Raw genomic sequence first — 23562 nt, 5'->3', positions numbered from 1 at the left:
CAGAATACAAACCAGAATGCTGAGCTATCAGCACAGAGCCTGACATGGGTCTCAAACCCATGAACCATGAGATCATGACCTGAGCCAAAGTCGGACGCCTAACTGACTGAGCCCCTTATTAACCTTTTCTTTCATAGTTAGTGTTTTTGGGAGGGCTTGTTTGAGAAATCCTCCCCTACCTTAAAATTATAAATATATTTTCATATATTGTCTTTTAAAACTTTCACATAGAAATCTTGAAGTTGTTTGGATTTAAAAAAAAAATCGTTTTGGATTTTATTTGTGTATATGGTGAGAAGCCAAATTCAATTTCGCTTATCTGCATATGGAAGATGACCAGTGACCTCAACACTTTTTGTTGAATAGTCCCTTCTCTCTCCATTGCTTTGTAATGGCTCCTGTTTTACCTCTCAAGTCCACACCTGTTGTATTTTTCTGTTCTCTCTGTTCTTTTCTATTGACAATTTGTGCACCACTACGACTCAGTGTTCATTATTATAGCTTTAAAATAAGTCTTATTATCTAATAAGACAGGTTCCTCCACTTTGTTTCTTCCCTTTTTACCGTCTTTAATATCTTTCAGTAGGCTCTTATAATTTTCTCCAAACAAGTATTGCACATATTTGTGCAAGGAACATTCATTCCTAGGAATTTTATATTATTTGTTGCTATGTTAATGATATCTTTTAAAGAATTCAGTGTTCCTTTTTGTTGTTAGTATATAGAAATGCTATTTACTTTTGAATATTGAACTTACATCCAGATGGATTGTGAAATTCTCTTATTATTTCCAATCATTTGTAGAATCTTTTGGGTTATTTTGACAATCACACTATGAATAATGGGAATTTTGTTTCTCCTCTAATTTTTATACCTTTAATATATTTTTCATGTCTTTACTGGTTGGTGCCTTTAGAATAATGCTGAATTTAGGTGGTGACAGTGGGCATCCTTGTGTTTTTTCTGATGATATCAGAACTGTGTCTAGTGATCCCTCATTAAGAATGAGTTTTGCTGAGTTTTATTTCTTTTTTTTTAATTATTAGTGGGTGTTGAATTTTATGAAATGCTTTTTTCCTGCAACTATTGACATAATGATATGCTTAAAAATCTGCTTCTGTAGGGAATTTCATTAATAGATTTTCTTATTAAGCCACCTTTCATTCATTCCTAAGATAATCAACTTAGTCATGATAAAGTATAATTTGCTTAAAACATACTGCTGGATTTATTTGGCTAGTATTTGTTTAGGATATTTTCCTCAATGATTATATAATAAAATGGCTGTGACATTCCTTTTTAAAAATTACTTTTGCTGGGTTTGGTATCAATGTATTACCTTGACAGAGTGAGATATTCTTCCTTTTCTATTTTCTGGAAGTCTAGAATGATCTATTAATGGAAAATTTGTTAGAATTTGCCTAAAGATCACCAGATCTCTTGTTTTTGTTTTTTGGCTTTTAATTGTTTGGGGTTTTTTATGGGAAGATTTTTAGCTTCTGATATAATTTCCTTAACAGTTATAGGACTATTGGAACTTTTTATTCCTTCTTGAGTCAGTTTTGCAAAGTTATGTTTTTGTAAGAATTTGTTTAAATTTTCAGGTTAATTTACACGAACTTTTGGGGGGGCATTCTTTGTATTATCTTGTAAATCGCAACTAAATCTGTAGTTCTGTTGCTATTTTCATTCCTGGTATTGTGTTCTTTTCAAAAACTATCGAAAGTCGTATCCATTTTATTAGCCATTTTCAAAAAACCAACTTTTGGCTGTGTTGATCTCCTCTATTTCTTCTTTCACTTTTTGCTTTGTATTTAATTAATTCCTCCTCTTTTGTTTATTATCTTCTTCTTTCTAATTTTTTGGATTTCTTTGTTCCTTTCCAAACTTCTTAAGCTGGACGCCTAGCCCACTAATTTTAAGCTTTTCTTCTTTCCTAATGTTATTAGCATTGAAGACTAAATTCTTCTCTCTGTGTCCTACAAGTTTGGATCCATAGCATTTTCATTGCCATTAAGTTCTAAGAAATTTCTGATTTATTGTGATTAGTTCTTATGGCTCATGATTTATTTAGTGACGAGTTTTAAATTTTACACATTTGTGGGGCTTGATTTATTTTTTTGGTATTGATTTATACTTATTGCATTGTCACTAGGGAATATGATCTGCGTGATACTGATTTCTGCAAAATTTGTTTGGAACATGATTTATTCACTGTGGTATCCACGGCGCCTCCCATAATGCCAAGAATGTAGAAATTGTTTGGTAAATGTGCTGATCTAATGAATGACAGATGAATGTATGTCTAGTGACCAGGCATTCAAGGAATTACCTCTTTCTGCTTAGCCAGTTTGTCTGTTCCATATTCCAAAGTAGCCTTGTAAATAAGCACCAAAAATATAATGGCCCTCCAAAATGGTCTTCTACCCTATTTGCTCCCTCCTCCTGTGGCCTAGAAAGCAGACACTGAGTGGGTGGGTGAAAGGCTACTTGCAGAATTGGTATCATGAGACCATCAGGGCTAGTCTTAAATGTAATAGCACTGGATACTTGGTTTTCCATTTGTGTCTCTTGTTACCTGGAGGAAAGCATTTCCTCTCTGATGGTAAGAGTCTCTGAAAATGCATGTAAAATGACATTTTCTGCAAGGAAAATTCTTATCTCATTGAATCCCTGAAAGTAATTAGGCATGATACCCCCATTTAGGAAGTGGAAAAATGGATGTTAAACCTAGTTAGTGGTGAGAGTTTTTGAGTTCCTGATCTGTACTTTTTGTTCTATACACCGACCATCTCCACCTCGTTAAAAAAAAAAAAAATATTTATTTTTGAGAGAGAGAGAGAGAGAGAGAGAGAGCTCATCCCAAGCAGGCTCCTCACTGCCAGAGCCTAATGCTCGAACTCACAAGCCATGAGATCTTATTCTGAGTCGAAATCAAGAGTTGGAAGCTTAACTGACTGAGCCACCCAGGCACTCTATATCCACCTCATTTTTATTCCTTAAAACAACAGACAGGTAACACCTTGGACTTACCTAAGAGAATATAAGTAGATAAAAACATTTGAGTGAATTCTGCCTATAAAAGGGCATTTGAAGACAAAGAGTGAAAAGTACATATCCATTCTACACTAGCCAATATATATTGGTTAAATGAATGAATGAATGAATGTACATTCCTTGTTTTGATGAGTACATTTTCTCCTTTTAAAAATCTTTAAAAAAATTTTTTTAAACTTAATTTTTTTCACTTTCTCCTTTTTGAATCAATACCGCTTTGGTGTATGAAGGTGAAGAGAGTGAATCATTACTTTCTCTGTCTTCCTAAGCTTTTGAGAAGCCTTTTGAAGATGCTTATTAAACAGGTCTTGAAAGAATTGTAGAGGGAAATATTAGAACATTCTTATTTTGGAGTAAATCTTAGGAAAGCTGGCAATATTTATAGATTATAACAAGATTCACGTATTGCAGCAACACTCACATATGACAACTGTGTTCATATACTGTAACAATGGTTGTGCATTGTGATAACGTTTATATTGTAATAGACACTTGACATGGGGTTGACCAGAAAGTCAATAACTCAGTTGTGCTCCCCATACTTTTTAAGTGGCACCAGGTGAGAGGCCCTTCCTCATTCAGGTCACCCTCTTACCTTGAGTTTTCTCCCTCCTTTGTAATAGTCTGGTCTACAAAGTCATTGTCCTTACTTTGCATGCAGAGGCAAGTTGTGGGCATCTCCTAGCCTTGTTTATGTCTTTTCCTCTTGTGTCCTCCAGAGGGCCTCCTTAGCTCTGCATAGGTAAGAGGTGTTGACAGTGAGTGATGACCATAGGAAACTCATCTGGAGCATAGAGGATTCAGATTCATCAGCCTTTCCAGATAGAAGAGACCTCAGATCTCACTTTTCAGAGGCTGAGAAAGACTTACCTGAAGGATACCATTGAGCTATGGAAGGTTCTGGACTAGAACCTGGCTTTTGATCCTTCTTTTCCCTTCCTTTTAGGAGGTAGACTCCTTCCCCAACTTCCCTTTCTTCCTCTTCCTACTTCTTGACACGAAGCTGTAACAGTTAACCTTGACCCAGGGCCATTCCTATGCTGGGCACTGATTTAAAGGCTTTCTTTGCGTGGGATCCTCACAAAACCCCAGGAGTTGTGTACCATGGGAAAAGCCAGGAAACCAAGGCTTTTGGGGGCTAGAAGCAAACAGAAAAACAAACAAAAATACTTGTTTAGAACCACACAGCCAAAAACAATGGGGCAGCAGGATTTGAAAGGGATCTAACCCTAAAGCCTGTATCCCCACCAAGCTGTGCTTTCATTTGAACTGGGTTACTAGAGGTCTGAGATGCACGATGTAACAGTCTTGTTCCTGCTTCCCTGCCTCCCTCCTTATCTCATCTACATTTCCATCTTTCTCACTCTAGCCCCTTTCTCGGGATTCTCTGCTCCTTTGCAGGGAGACTCAAGTCTCCATTCCATTGTGGAGAAGAGGGCTCCAGAGCAGATGTGGGCTCTTGGGGATGAGGGTTAAGCTGCTCAGGAAACTGCCATGTGCTTCTTCACTGAGATTTTATTTCACATCACAGTGGACTATGTCTTTGGGTAGAAACAACCCATAAAATTTAGAATGAAATCCAGTGAATAAATATGCTTTGATTTATAGGTATTAACTTTTTCACTGAGGCTAAAACATATAACACGAAATTTACCATCTGAAACATTTTTGAGTGTACGCTTCAAGTGGTAAGTATAATTCACCTTGTTGTGATATAGTCCCCAGAACTTTTAAATCTTGCAAAACAGAAGCTCTGTACCCATTAAAAATGAACTACCCATTACATTCCCCTCTCCTCCCAGCCAGTCTCTGGCAACCACCCTTCTATTTTCTGTTTCTGGGAGTTTGACTACTCTAGATATCTCAGAAGTGGAATCATTCAACATTTGTCTTTTTTGTAACTGGCCTTTTTTTTCACTTAGTGTAATGTCCTCAAGGTTCATCCATGTTATAGCAGGTGTTGGAATTTCTTTCCTTTTTAAAGCTGAATAATATTCCATTGTGTATATATGCCACATTTTGCTTATCCATTCATCAGTGGACATCCGGGTTGCTTCCCCCCCCCACCTTGGCTATTGTAAATAATGCTACTATGAACATGAGTGTGCAGACATCTTCTCATGACCTTGCTCTCAATTCTTTTGTATATATACCCAAACACGTAATTGCTGGGTCATATGTAATTCTATGTTTAATTTTTTGAGGAGCTACCATACTGCTTTCCATACTGTCTGCACCATTTTACATTCCCACTAGTAGTGCACAAGGGGCCGGATTCTCTACATCCTCACCAACACTTGCTATTTCCTTTTCCTCCCTCCTTCCCCCTTCCCTTCCTTCCTTTCCTTCCTTCCTTCCTTCCTTCCTTCCTTCCTTCCTTCCTTCCCTCCTTCCCTTTCCTTCCTTCCTTCCTTCCTTCCTTCCTTCCTTCCTTCCTTCCTTCCTTTCCTTCCTTCCTTCCCTTTCCTTCCTTCCTTCCTTCCTTCCTTCCTTCCTTCCTTCCTTCCTTCCTTCCCAATCAGTGTAATGTGAGCAACTAGTTTTTAAATGAATATTCTGTGCCAGGCACTATGTTTAGAGTAGGAGGCTGCAAAGTTCAATACAGTGTGGGTCCTGCTTTTGAGTCACTTGGTCTTGTGTTTGAACTAGTCCAGTGTTTCTGCAAGTGTGAATACTTGTGCCAGCATCAGCTGGGATGCCTGTTAAAATTACTGACTCCTGGGACTCTCTCTAGAATTCTTGAGTCAAGAGTTCTTTTGACTTTTAAAAACAAGACTCACAGGTGTCCCTAATGCACACCATTGAGCTAATAGTTAATTTAGCTGCACATTAAAATCTGTCTTGGACCTCCCCAGGGGTTGTGAGTTATCTGGTCTGGGGTGGGCTTCTATAATATATTTTAAAGTTTATTTATTTATTTTGAGAGATAGTGAGAGCAAAAGAGAGAGAGAGAGAGAGAGAGAGAGAGAGAGAGAGAGAGAGAGAGAGAGGCAGAGAGGGAGAGGGGGAGAGAGAATCCCAAGCTGTTAGTGCACAGCCCTATGTGGGGCTTGAACTCATGACCCGTGAGATTATGACCTGAGCCAAAATCAAGATTCAGACATTTAACTGACTGAGCCACCCAGGTGCCCCTTTGTATAATATATTTCAGAGCTTCCCAGGTGATAAAAATGTACAGATTGGCTTAGATGATTCCTAAATTCTTTGTAATATTTTTGGCAGCATTTTTTGGTTCAGCCAATACTGACTTTCTTTTTGTCTATGCAAGCCTGCAGGTCAGCCAGGGTGTGAGGGTTGAGAGCAGTCTGGGCTCAAATACAAAGGCCCGAGTTGTGTCCTGAACCATCTGTACTTACTATCAGGATAACCTTAGGGAAGTTCCCAGACCATGAGACGGTGGGATCATGGAAGAAAGTCTTTAAGGAAGAAGAGGGAGGTTGACTGTGCCAAATAAGGCTGAGAAGTAGCGAAGGATGAAGACTAAGCCATTGGATTTGACATTGTGGAAGTCATTGGTGACCTTGGCGAGATAGTCCGTAGTGGGATTAAAAAGCTGGAAGTCTGATGGGAGTCCCTCCTAGAGAGAGGGTGGGAGGTGTGGAGCAGAGCAGTGATTGAAGACAACTTCTAGGAAGTCTGTGGTAGGGGGCACAGAGAAATGTGGTGGCCCCAGGGAGTTACATTAGGCCATTTATTTTTATTGTTTTTTTATTAGAGTTTCCTTCATGACTGCTACTAAGTCTAATGAAAAAAGCATTTACCAACCATTTAGAAACAGGGACCACAGTTTTTTGGGCTCACCTTATTGTGTGTGTGTGTGTGTGTGTGTGTTTAATACGGAAGTCAAATTGTTCTGTTTAAACTAACTCAGAAAGCTCATCAAAACATAAAACTTAATGGGGGCGCCTGGGTGTCTCAGTCGATTAAGCATCTGACTCTTGATTTCGGCTCAGGTCATGATCTTACAGCTTGTGATTTTGAGCCCCCTGTTGGGCTCTGTGTTGTCAGCACAGAGCCCCCTTGGGATTCTCTCTCTCCTTCTCTCTCTGTCCTTCCCCTGATCTCATGTGCACTTTCTTTCTTTCTTTCTCTCTCTCTCTCAAAAAAAATTTTTTTTAATCCATAAAACTTAATGCTAAGTTTTGCAGAACTACAAGGGCTAGGACTTTCTTAGCAGTCAATTGAGAGCCACAAGTACCCACATGTGGGAGAGGACAGCTGTGTTTTCATTCTTCCTCTCTTGTTTTTCCTTCCTCATTGTCTCTTCACTTTTTCCTTTTATTTCCCCCTTTCCGGTTCTTTCTGCTCCCATTTCTTCCTCCTCCTGCAGCATCCTTAGCATGGCATGTGACCCTTTTACAAATGGGCCCTTGTCCCTCATCCCCCTGCACTCTCTGCGCTCACCCATTTTAACTGCTCTTGGCTCCCTGAATGTGCTGTGCCTCTCGCGCCTCTGTGCCTTTGCACACGCCGTTCCTCGCTTACTTTTTTAAAGTTTTCATTGAGGTGTAATTGACATATAACATTATATTAGTTTCAGGTGTACAACGTAATGATGTTGTATTTGTGTATCCTGTGACATGATCACCACAAGTAGTCTACTTTCCCTCTGTCACAGTTACATAGTAGGCAGTGCAATGTTATTGACTATAGTCACCATGCCCTACATTATGTCCCCATGACTTGTATATTTTATGACTGGAAGTTTGTCCTTCTTGATCTGCTTCTCTCATTTCATCCACCCTCCAGCCTCCCTCTCCTCTGGCATCCACTAGTCTGTTCTTTGTATCTATGTGTTTTGTATTGTTTGTTCACTTGTTTTGTTTTTTTAGATTCCACATATAAGTGAAGTCATGTTTGCCTTTCTTTGACTTATTTTACCTAGCGTAATACCCTCAAAGTCCGTTCATGTTGTCACAAATGGCAAGATTTCATTCTTTTTCATGGCTGAGTAGTATTCCTGTGTGTGTGTGTGCGTGCGTGTGTGTGTGTGTGTGTGTGTGTGTGTGTGTACCTTAACTTTCTTATCCATTCATCCACTGATGGATACTTGGATTGTTTCCCTATCTTGGCTATTGTAACTAGTGATGCCATGAACAGAGGGTTGCAAATATCTTTTTGAATTAGCGTTTTCATTTTCTTTGGATAAATACCCAGAAGTAGACAAGGTTCCTATGTTAGCTCTATTTTTAATTTTTTGAGGAGACTCCATCTTATCTTCCGCAGCGGCTGCACCAGTTTGCACTCCCACCCACAATGCACCAGGGTTCTTTTTTTTCCCACATCCTCACCAACACTTGTTATTTCTTGTCTTTTTGATAATAACCATTCTGACAGGTGATAGCTCATTGTGGTTTTGATTTGCATTTCCCTGATGATTAGTGACGTTGAGCACCTTTTCATCTTCTGTGTTTCTTCTTTGGAAAAATGTCTATTCAGATCCTCTGCCCATTTTTTAAAAAAATCAGATTGTTTATTTGCTTTTTTTTATTATCGAGCTGTATGAGCTCTTTATATATTTTGGGTATTAACCCCTTATTGGATATATGATTTGCAAATATCTTCTCTCATTCAGTAGATTGCTTTTTTTTTAATTTTTAAAAAATTTTGTTGATGGTTTTCCTTGTTGTGCAGAAGTGTCTTTAAAAAAATTTTTTATGTTTATTATTTATTTTTGAGAGAGAGAGACAGAGTGCAAACAGGGGAGGAGCAGGGGAGGAGCAGAGAGAAAGAGAGACACAGAATCTGAAGCAGGCTCCAGGCTCTGAGCTGTCAACACAGAGCCTGACAGGGGGCTTGAACTCACAAACTGCGAGATCATGACCTGAGCTGAAGTCAGATGCTTAACTGACTGAGCCACCCAGCCGCCCCAGTGCAGAAGCTTTTTTGTTTGTATAACTCATTTTTTAATTTTTGCTTTTGTTGTCATTGCCTTTAGAATCAGATCCAAAAAAAAAAAAAATCACCAAGAGCAATGTCAAGGAGCTTACCATCTATGTTTTCTTTTAGGAGTTTATGGTTTCTGGTCTTACATTCAAGCCTTTGATTTCTTTTGAGTTAATTTTTGTGTATAGTGTCACATAGTGATCCAGTTTCTTTCTTTTCCTTTTTTCTTTTTGCATGTAACTGTCCAGTTTTCCCAGTGCCATTTATGGAAGAGACTGTCCTTTCCCTGTTTTCCTCCTTTGTCATAAACTAAATGACCATGTACATATGGGTTTTTTTTCTGGGTTTTCTGTTCTGTTCCACTGATCTGCGTGTCTCTTTTTATACCAGTACCTTGTCATTTTGATTACTATAGCTTTGTAATGTAGTTTTAAATCAGGGAGTGTGATGCCTCCAGCTTTGTTTTTCTTTCTCAAGATTGCATTGTCTATTCAGGATCTTTTGTGGTTCCACACACATTTTAAGATTGTTTGTTTTGTTTTTGTGAAAAATGCTATTAGGATATTGATAGGGATTACTCTGAATCTATAGATTGCATTGGGGGATATGGAAATTTTAACTATATTAATTCTTCAAATCAATGAGCATGGAATATCTTTTCATTTTTTTGTGTCTTCTTCAATCTCTTCCATCAGTGTCATGTAGTTTTCAGTGTGCATGTCTTTTATCTCCTTGGTTAAATTTATTCCCAGTTATTTTATTCTTTGGAATGAAATTGTAAGTGGGATTGTTTTCTTAATTTCTCTTTCTGATAGTTTGTTGTTAGTGTATTAAAATACAACAGATTTGTGTATATTTATAGTGTGTTCTGAAGCCTTACTGCATTTGTTTATTAGTTGTAGTAGTTTTTTCATGTGTGAAGTCTTTAGGGTTTTCTATATATAAAATCATGTTGTCTACAAATAGTGACAGTTTTGCTTTTTATTTTTCCATTTGGATGCATTTTATTTCTTTTTCTTGCCTAATCGCTTTGGCTAGGACTTCTAATGCTATGTTGAATAAAAGCAGCAAAAGTGGGCATCTTTGTCTTGTTCCTGATCTCAGAAAAAAAAGCATTCAGCTCTTCACCATCGAGTGTGATATTATACGTGGGTTTGTCAAAAATGGCTTTTATTATGTTTATTATGTCACATTCCCTCTATGCCTGCGCTGTTGAGAGCTTTTATCATAATGAATGTTGAATTTTGTCAAATGCTTTTTCTGCGTCTAGTGATATACCATATGATTTTTGTATTTCGTTTTGTTAATGTGGCGTGTCACACTGATTAATTTGCAAATGTTGAACCATGTTTGCATCCCTTGAATAAACCCTATGTGATCATGGTGTATGATCTTTTTAATGTATTGTTGAATTCAATTTGTTAATATTTTGTTGAGAAGTTTTACATCTATGTTCATTAGGATTATTGGCCTGTAGTAATCTTTTCTGTGGTGTTCTTTTCTGGGTTTGGTATCAGGGTAATTCTGGCCTTATAAAATGAGTTTGGAAGTGTTCCCTCCTCTTCAGTTTTTTGGAAGAGTTTGAGAAGGATAGGTATTAAATCTTCTTTGAATGTTTGGTAGAATTTACCAGTGAAGTCATCCTGACTTTGTTTGTCAGGAGGTTTTGGATTACTGATTCAAACTCCTTGTTAGTATCAGTCTATCCAGATTTTCTATTTCTTCATGATTCAGTCCTGGAAGACTGCATGTTTCTAGGACTTTATCCATGTCTTCTAGTTGTCCAACTTGTTGATGTATCATTTTTTATAGTAGTTTCTTATGACCTTTTGTATTTCTTTGGTATCAGTTGTAACTTCCCCTCTTTCATTTCTGATTTTATTTACTTGAGTCCTCTCTCTCTTCTTAGTGAGTCTATCTAAAGGTTTCTCACTTTTGTTTGTCTTTTCTTTTTTTAAATTTTTTTTTTCAACGTTTATTTATTTTTGGGACAGAGAGAGACAGAGCATGAACGGGGGAGGGTCAGAGAGAGAGGGAGACACAGAATCGGAAACAGGCTCCAGGCTCTGAGCCATCAGCCCAGAGCCTGACGCGGGGCTCGAACTCACGGACCTCGAGATCGTGACCTGGCTGAAGTCGGACGCTTAACCGACTGCGCCACCCAGGCGCCCCTGTTTGTCTTTTCAAAGAATCAACTTTTAGTTTCTTTTTTTTAGTACCATTTCTTTCTGCCATGACCTTTATTATTTCCTTCATACTATTAGCTTTGGGCTTTGTTTGTTTCCCTTTTTGTAGTTCCTTTAGGTTTATTGGGGGAGGGTCACAGGGGAACTCCAGGCCAGTGTGCATCCACCCCTGGGTTTAATGGGATGGGGCCATAACAGAGCCTACCTACTTTTTTGGGCTAATTCCTATTCATTTGTATTAGGGTACAAGCTAGGCTGCTATAACAAAAAGACCTTCAACATACTAGTCTAGATAAGAGAGAATTTACGTCTTCCCACATGGTATAGTCCAGAGGCAGGGACTGGTAGAGGGGATGGTAGAGTGTCTTGGCCAAACTCAACATGTGGTTCTTACTTCTGGATCCAATGTGGCTGCTCTAGCCCTCACCATCACACCTACATCCCAGAGGGAGGAAAAAAGTGACAAAAGGACCCCACGCTCATTATTCTAAAGCGTGACTCAGAAGTTGTTACACATATTTTTATTTATGTTTCACTGGCCAGAGTTTAGTCACATAGTCACATTTCACTGTAAGGGAAGCTGAAAAATACAGTCTTTAGTTGGGAGAATGGATATCGGAGGACAGTATCCAATTGTGGCAACCTCTGCTACATCATCTGTCTAGATCCACCCAAATATCTTCTGTTCCAGGAAGCCTGTTCCTCCTGGACGGGACCCCATTCATTGCTCTAGCTATGAAACCGACCATACTGAATTGGAATTATCTGCTCCCGTAACTATTCCCTACTAGACTGTAAACATATGTGACCCATGTCATTTATCTTTGAATGCCTAGTACCTATAGCAGTACTGGCTCGTGGTGAATGTATGTGGCATAAACGAATCCTGTTTAGCTTTTTATTGACCCTGGGACTTGGGCACTGTGCTCTTTGTGGGGAGGTGCTAAAGTGGTCTGGCAAGTAAGTTAGTTGGTTGGCCCCACATGTAGCTCCTTCATCTCATTGCCTTCCACACTAAAGCAATCCAGAATCTGCTAGTGACCACAGAAGGGTGGATGTAAAAGGATAGCCCCTATTCCACTGGCTAAGTAAACAAGCAATCCTGAAAAGTGTTCAATTAGTTCAAATATTTATTTTAGTCTCAAGTGATATAATTCAGCTCTTACAAGGCCAAAGGGTGGTGGGAAACATGTGTGGCTACTTCAGGTCTGTGCTTTTTGGGGTGGGGCCCTCCTTTCCAGACTCTCAGGATATGTGGCCCCCCTCAGCCAGGAGACAGCACCCCTAGCATACTCTCCCCTATGGTCACCTCTTATTCTTCTTCCTGTGCCCTAAGGTTTCACTTCCTCTTGACTTGTAGCCTTAACAGTTATTCTCTGATGCGCTGGGCTTGTCTGTTAGAGATGGGGAACCAGGTGGAGGGGTGGGGGCAGGAGAGGAGACATAGTGGGTTGCTCCCAGGATGACATGTCCATATTCTTAATCACCTATTGGCCTATTGCTTGTAATTTGTTATGTTGAAGGAGCCATCTGTTACTTCCCTCCCTTGTCCTGGGGTTTCAGGAATAGATGTGTGTGAAGGAACCATTTCTCTGCATCATCGTCCAGTGTCAAGACCTGCCCTCACCTCCCAGATTTGGGACACTCCCAGTTATATGTTCTCATAGCCTTCTGCAATGCCCTCCACACATCTGTCTCTGTTCAGTGTCAGTCTTCCCCATTAGCCTGCAAGCACTAGGGGGCAGGGGTAGTGGCCCCATTTCGGAGATAAGAAAGCAAATGTCAGAAGCTGTAGCAGGGTTCCTGACCTCAGGTGTGGGGAACAAAACACATGCAGATTTCGTTATCGTGTTCTGAAAGTGACCTGGCAGGGAATGTGTGTTGCTGACGACAGACTCATTCCTTGGGGTGAGTTTGCACACCTGGGTATTCTCATAGGCAGCCAGGCTGAGGATTTTGTCCCAAGCCTGAAAAATGGATAGGATTTCCTGGTTGTCCCCTACGAGCTTGGTGCCCATTTTCAGGCCAGAATGAACGTGTATCTTTTCCCTTCTCTGGTGTTCCTCCTTCTTGTGATGGTTAAAAATGAACTTTGTCCTTGACCAGACATCCAGCTCTCTAAGAGGAAAGAGGAAATGTAACTTACTCCATTGGGCCAAGCGCATGGTGTATCAAAGCCTTTAGAGGTGGAGAACGCTCTCAAATCAGCCCTGGGCAAAGACTGGGATGGGAATAAAGCCCCAGGCACTACAGGCTGAGGCCTAAGGCTCTGCCGGAGTTGAAGCTGGATGCCAGATATCCTTCAACCCGTGGGAATGAGATACAAGTCACCAGAAGAATGGATGGTGGAACTGGTTTCCTCTGATGCCCTGTGGTCTGACTTTCCCCTCTTGCTTTCAGGAAACTCTAAGTAAACGAAGTACCTTCACTCAAATAGAATTCATTTCCATACTTTCCATCATGCTAGGCACTGCGCTGGGAGCTTAAGATACAGATGTGAATAAGACCCAGTTCTGACTTTCAAGAAGCTCGTGGTTTAGTGGAGGGAGCTGGGCCATACACAGCTAACTATGTAATACAATATGAAGTGCTATAAAGCTAGATGTTCTTAGCACATGTTTGAGTATGAAAGTAGGCTTCATGTGCTATGTTGCTGAGGTGCCAAAAGAAAGCTCTGACGTTTCTCAGGAGGCGATATAAAATTTTGAGGAGTATAGCCACATGATCATTTTTGTGTCTTGGATGGTTCTGGAGGTTGCATTTAGCCTGCTGTCGAGGGGGAGAGACTGGAAGCCTGCAGACTAGTAATGAAGTTATTTTGATCATTCAGAGAAAAGACAGTGAAGCCTTGAAGTGTTTGAGGTGACATAAAGAAAGAGGAGAATTTGAAAGATTTCCAGAAGGAGAATTGTGTGAGAATAGGGAGTTAGGGAAAGATTGTAGGGATGCTTGAGGTTTCTAGCCCAGGATACTAGAAAACAGTGATGCCCTTAACTGAGACAGCATTGGAAGAGGTTCAGGGACAAGGAGATCATGGACTGTGACACTGAGGGTGACAAGGAAGTCAGGATGTGGGGTAGGAGTAGGCTCAGAGGGGACAAGGAGGAGGAGACTGTGGGAGGACACAATGGAGATTTTAAGATTCAAGAGCTGTGATTCCTAGACAGTGGAAAAGGGATGGTCTGCATTGGAGGAAAGACGCCGTCCTTTCTTCCTCTCCTTTTTTTAAATGTTTACTTATTTTTGAGAAAGAGAAAGAGAGACACAGAGCATGAGTGGGGGAGGGGCAGAGAGAGAGGGAGACACAGAATCCGAAGCAGGCTCCAGGTTCCGAGCTGTCAGCAGGGAGCCCCACACGGGGCTCAAACTCATGAACTGTGAGATCACGACCTGAGCGAAGTCGGGCGCTCAACCGACTGAACCACCCAGGTCCCCCACCGTCCTTTGTTCTAACTGGCATCTTTTGCACTTTTTGTCATCGCTTTAGGGGCACTATTTCTAAGAACTTAGTGAATATTCAGAAAATTGAGTTTACTCCTAGGAAATCACGCACCCCCGGCAAACTGAAGCGGGGAAGAACTTTGGAAGGCGCACAGTGCTTTCGCCCAAGGCATCGCAGCAGTAGGCGCTCCAGCACTTACAGGGTGGAATTGAATCATGGATGTTTCTGTACACCAGGAAAGCATCCTGCCTGGCTTCGACTGTGCTACGAACTTGTTTAATAAGACTCTAAAAATCACAATACTATAGTAACCCGCAGGGTTGATCTTAGAGAAATATCCAGCGAGGAATTGTTGGCTTGATATTTGAACACTTAAATTCTCTCCTAGCCTCTCTTGAACAGCCTCTTAAACTCTGAGCAGGTTGCACGGATACAGAACGAAGCGCCCTGGGCCAGCAGCAGCATTGGCATTGCCTGGTTGCATGTTAGAAATGCAGAATCTGCCAGACTGGAACCTGCATGTTAGCAAGGTCCTCGCTGACTCGTACGCACATCAAAGTATGTGAAGTGTTGGTCTGGTGTGGCAAGTTCCAGACGTGGTTTTGCACTGGAATCACACAGCTTACTTTAAACAGCTTTCCAAGCCTCAACCCCAGGCATTCTGATCGAGTCAGGTGATTCTCTTGGGTAGCTAGGTTTGGGAACTGCTGGCTTGTACGGGTTCAAAAGTCCTTCTCTGTTGATGGGCAAATGGCACGAATTTTAGTCTGTGGAAATCTAGTTTGAGCGCCATGTTTGTTTGGTTTACAGTCATGGTAATAACTAAAGCCTCATGCCCTTTAAAAAAAAAAAAATACCACGTCTAGGCTGGTAGTAAGCAGTCTCGGCTCCTTACTGTCAGGACAGTCTGATGCATGGCAGTCAAGAAGGAAGATATGTGTCATCCCTTGCTTGGTCCCTGCCCCCCACAACTGCAGCGACCATTCATACGTTGGCAAAAGGTGAATGGGCTTGGCCAAGTCACTGCCCATTTTGAAAGCAGCTAAAGTCAGCTGATGTTTTCCAAGCACTCTGATGAAAATAATTACCCAAGACCAAACAATATGATCTCCATTAGTTGCATAGTTGTTTTTTGTTGTTTTTTTTTTTCCTGTAGAAGGTCAGAGCTAGAAGGGGCCTTCCAGAACTCTCCTCCCAGCTCTCACTTTATGGGTAGAAAAATAGAATCCACAGAGAAGTTGAAACCTGCCTTCTAGCTGGTTTCATCCAAGAGGAAAGGATTTTTTGTCGTTTAGAAAAACGGAGCACGTATTTGTTGCCTAATTAGAGGCGCCATACGAGCAAGCTTTGTATTCTAAGCTTAATACCAAGCATTGGGAAAAGTGCTGTAAACACAGAGAGATCTGGTTCCTAACTATTGCCCAGGACCCATAAGACACATGGAGTGCAGATGTCCTTGGATTTCAACAAGCGAGTTCTCAAACGCTGAGGTCTTTAATTAAGCAGGTGTTTGGGAAGTAGGTCCTGTGTAGCTTCCAGCCTTGGCTGGGCTTGTCTTGCTGAAAAATGGCACTGACCCAGCCCAGCAGCAGGCCTGAAACTGGCTTCAATCGGAGGCGTAGGAATGTGCCATTGTTATTTTCTTTCTTATCAAGCCCCATTAGCTTGAGCAAGGAAGGAACAAAAATGGGCTGGGAAAACATGTTGTTTCACTGGGTAAAAATTTACTACCCAGGAAATGATTTTGCCATTTCCAAAAAAGGCCTTTGAAAAGGTGTAGTCTTCCAAACTCTTTTGGACGATTTCTCCCAGTGTCACCCAGTGAGAATGTTTCCTTTTGGCTGATGGCCGTTCTCACACAAGAACAGAGACATTCCTCTGTGGTTGTATACACAGGTTCACAAGGATGACCCATTGCTTGTCCACAGTATTGGAGAACAGAAGACATGGAAAGAAGGAAGAGTCGTAGATGGTGTAGAGATTGGTCATAGTTAGCTGTGGAATTCAGCAAGACACAAAGACCCCTAGGCTTCTGGACGTCTGTGATTATGGAGTCATAGATGGACCCACAGATGCCAAAGTGCAGAGGTGGAAGCTGAGACCCCATGAAGGAACGTACCCTACCTTTTTTCACTCTTGTCCCAATCGCCTGCCATGTGTCTACCAGGGAGAGGTCCCCGGCTGTGGCTATGGTTGAACCATTGGGCTAATCATGTCTTACTGAGCCCTAGTGCTGTCATCTTGGTGTCTTTGGTGGATCCCAGAACAAAGCCTGTGGAGGCAGGAGCCATGCTTCCCCGCTATCTTTCACAGTTGTTAGAAATAGCGCCTCACTTAGGAAACTAGAATTTCCTGGGCACCTGCTATGTGCCAGCCAGTGGTGATAGGACCTGTGCACAAATACTGTATTTAGCAGAACACCTGAGGATGTGGGAGACTAATGAACTTGCTCAGTAATACTTAGTTATCAAGTGCAGGAGCCTGGATTTACATCCAGCTCTGCCTCCCCCCGAAGTTATTTTTTTACCCATTAGCCCTTTCTGGGGAGGTCTCGGCCCTTTGGTCTTTTTTCCTCTTCGGCTTTAGTGCGGGCAGAATGGCTTAGGAAATGTTCTCCCCGTGGGCATGGATGAATCGTTGGGTTTTGTTTAGTTTTGTCTTCCAGTTTTTTAAAAGACCTTTAATTTCAATTAGAACATGTACTATGAACACAGTTTAAGTATTTTCCCTTTAACTTTTAGGAATAAATGTGGAAATGTAATAAATATACAACAATGAATAGCTGGCATACATAGGCATATTATTTAATGTTTTTAATGTTTATTTACTTTTGAGAAAGAGTTGGGGTGGGGCAGGGAGACACAGAATCCCAAGCAGGCTCCAGGCTCTGAGCTGTCAGCACAGAGCCCGGCGTGGGGCTCGAACCCACGAACTGTGAGCTCATGGCCTGAGCTGAAGTTGGACGCTTAACTGACCGAGCCACCCAGATGCTCCCATATGCATAGTATTTGTACACAAACCGATTTATTACACAATTTATGGCAGTACATTTAGCCTGTTATGCGTGCCTTTAGATCTCATAACCTGTGAGTTAACACTAAGAGTTCTGGCTCCTCCTCCTGGTGTTTCTTGAGTCAGCCTGAAGGAGCGCATTCGTTTTGTCATTTGGGTCGTCTGCCAGTGGTCTTCTGATGTCTTGAGGTCAGTTCCTCCATCCGCTTCCTCGACTCTACTTGGCAGACATCCTTTATTCACGCTGTCTCAGCACACCTGCCCACATGAAGCTGTCTGGCTGGGGACGTGGGACATAGTTGGCCATATGAAGTCCTCAGTGAGTGTCCCTAATATGCGGGCCTCTGTCCTAAGGCCTGGGAGCCCAGTCCAGCCTGCAGCCTCCTGAGAGGGGGTCAAAGGGGTGACTGACTTTGGTGACTTTCCCAAGTGAGCAGTTGTTTCAGATTGAGGATGTTTTCATTGAAGGCCACTCCAGGGATGTCGGAAGGAAGAGGGGACGGCTCGGACAAAGCTGCATGGGTCAGCAGAGCTGTGCCACTCACTGCAGAGGCCAGTTGCTTCCCGGGCAGGTACAGTTCTGGGCTTCAAACTGCCGCCAGGCTCTGGAGAGGTGAGCGAGCTCTCTCCTCCAGTGGCTGGGGCGCGGGCTGCCTGGACAGCGGTGGACGTTGCCCCGCCTGGGGAAGGACGAGTCACGGTTGATCTGGTGGAATCCTCCTGGTGCCCAGGCAGCTCCCAGGGAGCTGTGGACCAGGCCACAGCTCCCAGGAGTGAGGCAGAGAGTGCACAGAGGCCTCTAAGCAGAGTCTCCTTCCGGGAATGACGGGGCTAGAGGGCTCTACTCAAGGCCAGCTCTCCCAAATAGCCTGGAGGTTTGGGAGGACACACACACACACACACACACACACACAGCCACAGCAGAAAAAAAGAATGAATGAGTGAATGAGTGAATAGATGGCTGAATGGACCCGGCGTTCTTTCTTAGGAGTCTCTTCCTGAATATCACACAGGAAAGGAAATAGCAGGCATGATTCGCATCCGCGGATAATGACACTTTACTCAGGTTGCTGTAACTTGTACTTTTCCACTGATGCAGAAAAGGAAGCTTTGCCAAAGAATGTCCTTGGAGTGGTTCAACGTATTTTTCCTTCTGTTATTTAAGTCAAATGTATTTAATGTAAGCAATTCAGCTGTGAGCTGGAATGTGTGATGAGTCTTTCAGCCTCGGGTGGAACCTCACAGCGAGAACATTCTAGTTTCTGCTCCGCCAGGTGTGTAAACCGATGGGGGTTTTTGGTGGGGTTGATCGTTGATTGCCTTTAAAGTACATACACACCGAAATGGTCTCATCGGCCGCTGGCTGGGGAAACTTGTCGGGGCTTAAAGGCATTGGTGTTCATTATTCGTGTGTTCGTTCATTCATTCACCAGATAATTACTGAATATTTACTATGGACACGGCATTACACCAGGTATGTTCCGAGCGTATAAAGACAAGACGCACCCTCCAAGAGCTCCAGGGATTTATGGGGTTCTCGAAAATACGTATGTATTGACAATCCACTCAGTGAGCGAGTGAAAGTTGAAAATACAGTTTTTCGAATGTACATCAACAGAAGTGGAGCATCACGAAGTTAATTCTTTAACCCAGTAAAAGTGGTGGAGTTGCTTTTTTTTTCCTTTTTTTTTTTTTTTTTTTGTTAAGACAATGAACTTTAAAGAGGTAGTTTCAGGCCAACATAGCTGCGGATGCCCGTGTGCGTGCCTGCGCATGCGCGCGCCTGTGCGCGTTCAGGTGCCGCGTGCCCTTCTGAGCCGTCTGGTCCCCTGGCGACTGTCCGGCTTCTCTCTGCGGGGAGTCTGCCGGCCCATTGTGTGCGTCGCGAGCCGCACAAACACAGAGTCTTGGGAACTTGCTACCACCAAGTCTAATGGCTCTTCTCCCCTTGGGTCTCGCTCACCCTTTAATCCCCTCAAGGCAGGAAAAAGAGCGCAGAATTCCTAAGGCGATGTTGTTCCCAGGGTACAATTGCCATCCATCACTCCTCGCCAGAAAAATGTAAATATGCACTGGCCGATAGCGGCATTATTTATTATCATAGTCTTCGATGCGGATTTGTGCAGGGGTGGCTGCTCGCCAAGCATTATTCGCTGGTTTCCCTGGGAGGCTTTGCTGGGTGGGCAGAGCTGGGGGTGGAAGGGAGGCCAAGGGCAGAGGCATGAGCTCCTGCAGCCAAGAACAGCTGGGTTTTTGCCACGGAGGCTGCACATCGTCAACGTGTTGGGGTGGAGTGGAGGCGGCCACCACCTTGGAACCAGGTTCTTGGAGGCCGTGGCGTTCAGCGGCCTGAAGCCTGAATCCATGTGATGCCCAGACACCTGGCGGGCTGGGGCAGGGTGGGGATCGATTGGTGTCATTGGGGTTGACTTGTCGCAGGTGGGTGGTGGATTACGGTGGGGTCGCTTGACCCTGAGAAACTGTTGCTTACCTGGCTGAAGGTTTCACCGAGTCCGTCGTGCCCACTTTCCGCCCTTGTAGCCGGCAAAGCTCTGTCCTACACAAAACCCTGTCCTCAAGGAATTCACACTTTGGGGCCCTAGGCGCCCCCCACAGTCTGCAGTCTGCAATGTCAAGAGGCAGCCAGTTTTCCTCTCCCCAGCCCTTTTTCCTCTTCCCAGTCAGCCAGCTCCCTTCTGAACCTGCCTGGGCCTGGGTAGTATGACCGCTGCCATAGCTGCATAGAGGGATTTGGAGTCAGGTGGGAAGGGAGCTGGGCTCAGCTCTTGGCTTGGTACTTATCTGCTCTATCAGTGCAGTTTTCCCATCTGTGAGATGGGCGTCATGAGGCCTCCTCATAGGGCGATGGTGAGAATAAATACGGTAGCGTATGTGAGGTGTCATATCTGCACATAATACAATACACACTCACACGACATATACAGACTACATTTGCCTTCTACGTATGTACATGACGTACACGCATGACCCACGCCGACTACATGTGCACACGACATACGTAACATATGTATACCACATATGCACACCGCACGTGCTCGGTGAGTACCTTTTAATATTATTTCCAACCGTGCGTGGTCCCTTTGGAGGAGGCAGGGGAAGATGCGGATGAGCAAACCCCACGTGCAGTAATAAGGGAAGCATACGGAAGGTGCCCTGCGAAGGTACAGACAGGGAGGGGAGGTTGACCGAGGAGAGGGGTTGGTGCTGGGCCAGGCGGATCCAGGGCGCTCGGTGGATCCTGTGCCGGGAATGAACAGATGAATGTTTAGGGAAAGTGTCCTTCTCCAGATCCAAGTGAGAGTGTGGCGTCGGGAGCGCTCCCCCCTAAAGTGCAGCGCGGGGACAAAGGGCAGGAGGATTTGTTGCAGTTATGACAGTTTTGAGTGCTGAGTGTGTACGTCGGAGGTCTTGAGGGATGTGACCGTGGATGTCGTTTGCTCTCTAGGCTCTGAAGCGCTTGATTAAGGAGAAGGGGCTGACTGCCCACTGCCAGACGGACAGCCATGGGCATGTAGCCATGCAGGGAACTCCAGTGCTGAGCCGAAGGCAGCAAGAGATCAGTCTTAGGAGCTCTGGAGCGGAGGGAAGGCCGGAAGCCTCCGTGAAGCTTCGTGAGGGTGCAGGAGCCCCAGGCTGAAGGATTTTTGTGGATAGATACAATCAAGTGGTTCTACTACTAGCTTTTTTTGGCGGGAGGTGTTGGTTTTTCTTCTGTTCTCAGAGGTGTTTCTCACGCAGGTACACAACAGACCCCTGTTTAACACATGCATGAATAAGCCTAAGACAAAATGTGTTTCTTTTTTCTTTATTGATTTAAAAAAAAGGTTTTTTTTTTTAGTGTTTATTTATTTTTCAGAGAGATAGAGAGAGACAGAGTATAAGCAGGGGAGGAGCAGAGAGAGAGGGAGACACAGAATCGGAAGCAGGCTCCAGGCTCTGAGCTGTCAGCACAGAGCCCAGCGTGGGGCTCAAACTCACATACCCTGAGTTCATGCCCTGAGCTGAAGTCAGCTGCTCAACCGACTGAGCCACCCAGGCACCCCTTTTTATTGATTTTGTAAATGTTTTATTTATTTTTGAGAGAGTGCAAGTGGGGAGGGGTGGGGAGAGGGGGACAGAGGATCGGAAGTGGGCTCTGCACGGACAGGCTGACAGCGGCAAGCCCGATGTGGGGCTTGAAGTCACAAACGGCGAGATCATGACCTGAGCCAAAGTTGGACGCTCAACCGAATGAGCCACCCAGGTGCCCCAGACAAAATGTGTTTCCAAATCAAGTAAGTAATGGTTATTATCAAGGTGACCTGCTTTCAGAAAGTGATGGGACAGGATGTCAGAAGAGTCCCCAAGGATGTGTGGTCTCTTCTTGGCTATTTTCTTTCGTGGATTTCTGGGGAGAAGACTAGGTCTACTCCGTCCAAAAGGGTCAGTGTCTCCTAATGGTATCCGTCAGGGAGATGCATCCTTTCCTTGGATGTAACTCATGGACATTATCACCTTCTTCCCAGAAGGACAAGCAAGCAGCTGGCAACTCTGGTGGCTCCAGAGCTCTGGATAAACGTAGGTGACATTCTTTGGAATATGTCTGTGTTACAGATGTGGACGAGTGTGCAACGGATTCTCACCAGTGCAATCCTACCCAGATTTGCATCAACACCGAAGGAGGGTATACCTGTTCCTGCACCGATGGCTATTGGCTTCTGGAAGGCCAGTGCTTAGGTAACGGCTCTCTGGGGCTCACAGAGACTCTTGGAAGTGAATGGTTGCCAGGGGTACTGTGAAATGGGGGCCTAACTGGGTGGTGCACGGACAGTGGGATTTTCTTGGGGCGGGAGAGGTAGAAGGCTATTCAGCTCGCGTGTAGCACTGCCCGTTCAAACCAGTTGTGATCATCATGGTCAAATGCCATTATCGGAGTTTTTGACTGTAATGTTTAAGGGCTCGTATTCATTTTACTTAGACCTGCCTCCTGCCTTCAGGAAGTTTGTGGAAGTGAGGGTTATTCTATTTTAGTTAGAAATCCTGCTAAGGGAAAGGGAACACTTCTTAGTCACAGAAATGTTCCAGGTCTCAAATGTGGCTCGGTAGATTCTAACACCCCCTCCCAATACCCACCCCACGAGTTGTGGTCTTTCTACTCTTAAGGACTCAGTCGTCACCAATTGAGAATTTTGCCCCTTGCCATTGGCATCTGCTCTATGATCTCTCTGTTTATTTTTACTGGAGGGTGATTTTCTTTTCTTCCGCTCTGGTTTTTTGGTTTAGCCAAGTGAATGAATTCATAGCAATCTCTAGCTGTCACTTCAATTTCTATTTCTAGGGTGTGATTTCTATGCTGTGTTTTCTTGGAAAAGCCCTACCAGTTTAAGTTCTCTAAGACACTGTTCTGTTGCCCAAAAGTCAGTCCTGGAGGAGCTGAGAAGCAAATCCAAACAACATCATGGAAACAAAAAAAAGAAGAGGGTTCTTTTTTCCAAGACTCTCTTGATTAAGACTTGAGTGTTGGTCTGCTCTAGAGCTCTGTCTGCAGCATCTTTGGGGCCGATAAGCCAGACTGGACTTGGCTTGTTCTCTTTTCCAGCCGTGCACCAAAACGCTGGCAGCACATGGCATTTGTGAATATGAGGGTCGCTGTGCGTTTTAACCAACCTCAGCTATTCTGGAAAATTTGATGCCACTGATTTGAACATAAGCAGATCAGTGTGAGTGAGTTATTTGTACAGGAACTTAATATGTCGACTCTCAGAGCTGGAAGGGATGTTAGATATTATGTCATCCAACTTTTATAGAGTTGGAAACTGAGACTCAAAGAGGGGGAACGTTTTGAACAAGGCAAGTTGGGTCTAAAATCTGGCTCCTCTCAGGCCAGTTTTTTCCGTCACAAGGGGGCGCTGGAGAGGCCCAGGTGATGGGAACACAAGCCCCGTCCTAGAGCCCTTAGGGCCAGGTAACTGGGACATT

At 43.4% G+C, this 23562-nt stretch overlaps 1 protein-coding gene across 6 annotated transcripts in view; it reads left to right on the top strand.

Moving 5' to 3' along the window:
- Positions 1-23562, top strand: part of FBLN5 (fibulin 5) — an 81044-nt gene that overhangs the window by 34636 nt on the left and 22846 nt on the right. For all 6 annotated transcript variants that reach the window (XM_019833519.3, XM_019833520.3, XM_019833521.3 and 3 more), the window contains one exon: positions 22198-22320. In XM_019833519.3, the coding sequence (XP_019689078.1) occupies positions 22198-22320 (123 nt within the window). The remainder of the gene's footprint in view (positions 1-22197; positions 22321-23562) is intronic.

The sequence above is a fragment of the Felis catus genome, chromosome B3 (genome assembly GCF_018350175.1).
Source record: "Felis catus isolate Fca126 chromosome B3, F.catus_Fca126_mat1.0, whole genome shotgun sequence".
NCBI lineage: Eukaryota > Metazoa > Chordata > Mammalia > Carnivora > Felidae > Felis > Felis catus.
This window is presented reverse-complemented; position numbering and strand designations above follow the sequence as displayed.